A 6,103-nucleotide genomic window follows, 5' to 3' on the forward strand; every position below is an offset into this window, starting at 1 on the left:
CCCTTCAAGGTGCCACATCCCTCGGCCTCCCAGCGAGCCCTGTCCCCCAAAAAGGAATTGTGCCAGCCCTGGGGGTGCTGCAAAGGCCAGAAGAGCCCTCTACAAAGAGACATAACACGGCTTTGGGGCTCCCAGGCAGGGCGGTGAGGTGTTAAAGCCCCGGGGCTCCTGATGAGCCCAGCCCCACTCAAGAGGGCTGTCATTACCGCGGGGGTCCCGTGGAGAGGGGGTGTAATCACTACAGGAGGATCTCAGAATTTGGGGGGTTGATGGTCCTGAGTGTCCTGATGAGCCCTGACCCCCAAAACGGGGCTGCCACAGTTCTGCGAGTCCTACTGAGCCCGGGCTCCCCTCAGCAACGGCTGTGCCAGCCCTGGGGGTGCTGCAAAGTTCAGGAGTCCCCCTAAGAAAAGACAGGATCCTGGCTGTGGGGGTCCCAGGGAGAGGGGTGCCATGTCACCACCCCAAGTGTCCCACGGGTCCTGCCTGCAAGCCCAGCATGCTCAGGAAAGAGGGTCCCGTGGAGGTCCCGGGCCATGCTGCTGCCAGCCCAGCACGCAGGAACAGCAGCCACGGGGCCAACGCTTGCCCACGTGTCCCTGGGGAAGTCACCACGCCCCACAAGGAAGCCAGCACCTCAGCCCTGTCCCCTGCCAGCAGCTGCCCCTGTCCCCAGACCCCCGGCAGAGCCCTCCAGCCCGGCCTGGCCATCCCACCAGCCCCGCATCGGGGGCTCCCACCCCTGCAGCAGCCTGGTGCGGGCAGCGAGAGCTCAGGACACGCCTTTGTTCTCCTGCAATCGGACTTTATTAACAGAGACTGCAGCGAACAATCCTAACAACGGAGACACTCAGAAATATTGGTAACAACGAACACAAAACTATTCCTAACGGGAAACAAACACAAAAGTATTTAGAACAACAAACAAACGCAAAAATATTTATAACAACAAACAAACACAAAATATTTCGAACAACGAACAAAAAAATATTTGCAACAACGAACAAACACAAAAATATTTGCAACGAACAAACGCAAAACCGCTCTGAACAAAAACTACCACCCCAAAGCCATCGCAGCAAACCCGAGCGAGCAGGCGAGGCGCATCCGCAGCCAAGGGAAGCCTTCCTCCGTTCCCAGCTCCAGCGCTGCCCCGACGCGGCTGAGAGACCCCCGGGCGCTCACAGGTCCCGCCCGCGGCTGAAGAGCGCCCGCCGGCCGCGCTCGCGGAGCCGCCTCTGCCCGCGGAACTTGCGCAGCTCCTCCTTGAACGCGGAGTGCAGCATGGGCCGATAGTCCCGGGGCTCGCAGTGGCTCTGCAAGCCACGGACGGCTCCGTCAGCCCCCGCAGCACAGCAGCCGCCGGCCCTGCAGATCCCCGCCCGTGGCGGCGAGGATGCTCAGAGCCACAGCTGCCCCTCGCCACCGCCGTGTGCCCCCGCCACTTCTTCCCTCTCGGCGCCGACCGCCTGCCACCGAGGGGACACGGGGACGGCACTCACCGGGAACTGGAGGAAGAACTCCCGGTAGCCGCCCTTCAGCACGTACAGCTCGGGGTAGTGCAGCTGGGGGTACTCGTGGCAGCGGCGATCCCTCTCCCGCAGGAACTTGCACCTGTGCCACGGACAAAACGCGCGGCATCACCCCCGTGCCGGGATCCGCGGCTGGCAGAGCCCAGCGGGCCCCCCGGGCCATCACTCACATTTTGGGCCCCCGCTCAACAGAGAACTCGCAGTGGAAGATGACGATCACCCTCCTGCTGGAGTCCAGGGGCACGATGGGCTGCTCCAGCAGCGATTCCTCCACGTCCCGCTGCAGCGGCAGGTTGACAGCGCCCTGGCGAGGCAGAGAAGGCGCCTTTTCCCCCTCCGTGTCCCATTGCATTTTGTGCAGCGACTCAAGGACGCTGCCCCCAAGCCTCCCCCAGCAGCACCGTCACCCGCGGTCCTGGGACACCGTCACCCTCCTCCTTGCAGCTGCGAACCAGCCCTTCAGGGGGTGGCTCGGCACTGCCCAGGGGCTGCTCCACCCCACCGGGCGGCTCAGTGCCCTCCGGGGGGGCTGCTCGAGCCCTCGCCGTGGGCTCAGCACCTCCGAGGGTGCTTCGGACCCCGCCCTTCCTCCCGGCCCCAGGGCCACGAGGGGCTTCTGACCTTGACGTGGCCCCCCTCGTACTCGTAGGGATAGCGGCAGTCCACGACGAGGCTGCTCTCGATGCTGCTGCTGAAGTGCCCCGCCAGCACCGCCGCCAGCTGCGGGGGGAGCGCGTCACCAAAGGGGGGGACAGCCGGGGGACAGGGCGAGAGCAGGCAGGCAGCCCCTCGGGGGGGCCGGGGAGGGGCTGCAGCCCCCTTACCGTCTCAGGAGAGATGTACTTCAGGCCCGGCTCCTTGCCCTCCACCGTCGGCAGGAGGTGAGGCTGCAACAGACAGGCTCTGGGCTCAGCCCCATTCCAAGGACACCTCCCAGGCCTGCAACCTGTCGCCCCAGCCCACAAGCCCCCGAGCGGCCAGCTGTGCCCCCGCGGGAGGGCAAGGGCCACATAGACGGGGCTGTGCCACACGGCTGGAGCAGAGGAGCGGCCATGGGGCTCTTCATGCACCGCAGCGATGCTGCAGGCTGGCAAGTCACGGCCCCAAGGCCCCGTGGCCCCAGGCATGGGCCACCAGCTCGCTTTGGGCTCTCACAGCGCTGCGGGGCTCCAGCCATGCTCCCCGTTCCGAATGATGGGGGCACCCCCTCACCTGCCCCATCCTCGTGGCCCTACCTTGGAGAAATCCCCGATGAGCTCCTGGTCATCGTTGGCCAGCAGGTTCTCGAGCTCCTCACGCCGGGCGGAGCGGGAAGGCTCCAGCCACGCTCCCTGCCGAGGCACCAGCCAGAGACACCCCCAAATGTCAGCAGCGGCTCTGCCAGAGCCGGGCCGGGGCCCAGGCCCGCCAGGGACACGCTGGCTCTCAGCCCACACCTTCCCCAGCACCCACCGGCTCCAGCGACGCCTCCTGGCCAGGGCTGCCGGCCACCCTCCTCTGCCGCTTGGCCTCCACAGGGCTGTCGCTGTCCGAGGGCTGTCCCCGCTTCAGGACGGGCCTGGCGACACTGCCCGGCTCCGAGGGCGAGCGGGACAGCTGCCGGCACTGGCTGCGCTTCCCCGGCCGCTGTGGGGAGAGCCCGCGCTGCTGCCTGGCGCTCTGGCAAGCCCCAGCACCAGCAGGGCAGCGGCCGAGGCTCCCGCTCCCCGTGACCAAGACAAGCCCACAGTCTCTGGGCTGCTGCTGCTCACCAAGCAGCGGCCCCAGACGCCCCAGTGGAGACCCCAAGAGGGGATTGTGGGGCTCTGTCCACTTCCCAAAGGCTCCCACGTACCAGCTTTGCCTCCTCCTTGCTCATCACCGGCGTGCTCACCACGTTCTCCTTCTCCTGGGGCACGGTGGCATCGCTCTGCCAGGGCAGCAGCTGGGGAGACTTGGGGCACAGGCAGAGGAGATCGTGAAATGGGCACAAGTCCTGCCAGCTGCTTCCCAGCCGCAGGCAGGCACGGATCCCATAGGCGAGCTCCATCCACCACCTGCCGGTGCCTTCCAGCTTTGGAGACGCACGGGCTGTCCCCGTGACCCCCCGGCCCGGCCATCTCCCACCTCCGCAGCTCTCCAGGCCACGCGGGCAGCTCGGAGCGGCAGCTCCCACGCGTGCAGCCCCGGCATCACCCATCGCTGCTGCCCTCCCGAGCCCTCCAGCCTCTCTCACCAGCAGCTCTGATGCGGCCCAGGGGCTCTCGGCAAGGGGCTCCCTCCTGGCGGCCCCATGGCTCCGCTGGCCCGGCCTCGGCAGCTTCTTGGCCACAAAGCCCTCCTGCAGCGGGGGGGACACGGCGTCAGCACCCCTCTGTCCCCTCCCTGCCCCCCAGCTCTCGCTGCCCCCCTCACCTCATCCTCGGGCTCCCTGCGGCGCCGCCGCGCTCTGTCCCTGCGCTCCTGCAGCTGCGAGATGTCCTTCAGGACGCGGCTGCCGTCCCGCTGCCACGCCTGTGGGACAGCCAGCGGTGAGAGGTGCGCACCAGCCCTGCCCCCTCTCCTGCCTCCATCCTCCTCGTCCCGGCTCGCCCAGGGACTCGGCAGGATCCTGCCTCGCTCTGCTCAGCCCTGCGCAGCCTCCAGCACTCACCGGCAACGCGTGCATCCTCTGCCGAAGGAGCTTCCTGCTGCAAGAGCCGGCAGAGGAAAGGGTCAAATGACAGCAGGTGGCCTGGGCCGCTGAGTCCCACCCCTCTGCCATTGCCACCTCTGTCCCCCACGTGCTCAGGGCGGGGTGAGACGCCCCCCCCCCCCACCCGGGGCTGTCACAGCTCCCCAAAGGGACCTGGGGCAAAACCACCTCCAGGCACTGAGGAAACACCAACGGCCTGAGCGGGACCCCAGCAGGGGGAACGGGGACAGCCTGGCTTTTGGCTGTGGGACAGGGACAGCCTGGGCACGGGGACAGCCCGGCATTCATGTCCTGCGGCAGGGACAGAGCCCCTGCACTTACTCTTTGAGCGCTCTCCCGAACGCCGGCATCGTTCTCTGGGAGCTGTGGGGAGAGCAGAGATGGGGTCAGTGGCGGTGGCATCCACGTCGCCGCCCAAGCAGGCCAGCTTGCCACCGCCCAGGCACAGCCTGGGGCTCACAGCTGGCTGCACAGCCGCCAGCGAGGCTGAGAGCGGGCCCTGCTGCGCGGGGGAGGGACAGGGGGTGTCCCCGGGAGGACACGGGCATGGGGCCGCTCACTCTTCCTGCGCGGCCGCGGGCTTCTGCTGCGTGGGGAAGTCCGGCTCCAGTCCTGCGGGAACAAGGCACTGGGCTAGTAGCCCCGCTGCGGGGATCGGCCTCCTGCCCCCAGCCCGGGGCCCCGGGCACTTCGGGGCCGGGCACGGAGTCCCCCAGCAGGCGGGTGCCAACGGCCCTGCGAGCACCGCTGCCCATGGAATGTCGCGTGTCCCCCGGAGCAGGCTGTCACCGCAGCGCTTCCCGGCTGCGCCCCGGCCAGCGCAGCTCTAGGCTCCCGCCCATCCCTCCCCACCAGCTGCCCCGCCTCGAGCCCCTCGCCAGCCCCTCGGCCAAGCCCTCCCGCCACAGCCCTGTCCCCTTAGGCTAACACCCTCTGCAGGAGCCCAGGCCCGGGCAGCGCCCGGGGACGGAGCAGCCGCATCCCTCACCTGCATCCGGGGGCTGGCAAGAGAGCGAGTGGCGGCCACAGTCCGAGGCCAGCGGCTGCGGGGACGGCGTGTGCCACAGCCGCGGCAGGGGCAGCCCCCCGTGGCCCCGCTTCGGGGTGTCCCGGTGCCTGCGGGCGGTCAGGACGGGGCAGTGTCAGCGGCCCGCTTGGGCCTCGCCCCTTGTGGCCCTGCCGGGCCGGGGGCAGGAGCTGCAGCAGGGGATCCCCAAAGCGTGCCAGCCCCCTTTGGCACGGCCCCGCCGCCGAGCCCCGCGCGGAGCAGCCGTGTCCCGTCGGGACAGTCCCGCGTGCGGCGGGCGGCCAAAGCCCCTCCCAGCCGCTGGCCCTCGGCCACCCCCTCACCTGGCGGGGCCCGCCGGGTCACCCTTGTCCAGCGGCGTGAGCGGGGCCGTGCCCGGCGAGGGCAGCGGGGAGATGGCCGCCAGCCCGGGCAGCCCGCGGCCGCCGCACAGTGACATGGCCCGGGCAGGGAGCGAGCGAGCGAGCGACGATCGAGCTGCGGCAAGAGAGCGGCGCCAGGGGACAGGGGACAGGTGGCAAGAGATGGTAAGGAGTGGGAGGGGAAGAGAGCTAAGAGGTGAGAGGTGCTAAGAAGGGCCCAGAGGCGATAAGATGCGCTAAGTGGCGAAGAGAGGGGACGAGAGGTGCCAGGTGAGCCCCGGGCCGCTCCTGCTGCCAGGAACAGCACGAACAACAACAGCGGCGCCCGCAGCCAATGGCAAAGCGCAGCCGGCACGAGGCGACGGCGGCAGCCAATGAGAGGTGGCGCTGGGCGCGAGGGGACGGCGGCGGCCAATGAGAGCTGCGGAGGGCGCGTGGGGGCGGAGCCTGAGCCGAAGGGGCGGTTGATGGTCGAAAGGGGCGTGGCTAACGAGGAAAGGGGCGTGGC

General features: G+C 68.8%; 1 protein-coding gene across 1 annotated transcript; it reads right to left on the minus strand.

The window, feature by feature from the left end:
• Positions 1-1,181: 1,181 nt before the first annotated feature.
• Positions 1,182-5,672, minus strand: LOC138100530 (M-phase inducer phosphatase 2-like). Its single transcript, XM_068998405.1, has 14 exons — positions 5,557-5,672; positions 5,195-5,322; positions 4,767-4,818; positions 4,528-4,569; positions 4,165-4,201; positions 3,927-4,025; positions 3,367-3,852; positions 2,985-3,158; positions 2,768-2,863; positions 2,357-2,419; positions 2,154-2,252; positions 1,703-1,836; positions 1,503-1,614; positions 1,182-1,316 (listed from the first exon to the last, which is right to left on the minus strand). Exons 1-14 carry the CDS (start codon positions 5,670-5,672, stop codon positions 1,182-1,184), a joined length of 1,773 nt encoding a protein of 590 aa, XP_068854506.1.
• Positions 5,673-6,103: the final 431 nt, after the last annotated feature.

This window comes from Aphelocoma coerulescens, unplaced genomic scaffold (genome assembly GCF_041296385.1).
Source record: "Aphelocoma coerulescens isolate FSJ_1873_10779 unplaced genomic scaffold, UR_Acoe_1.0 HiC_scaffold_100, whole genome shotgun sequence".
NCBI classification, from domain to species: Eukaryota; Metazoa; Chordata; class Aves; order Passeriformes; family Corvidae; genus Aphelocoma; species Aphelocoma coerulescens.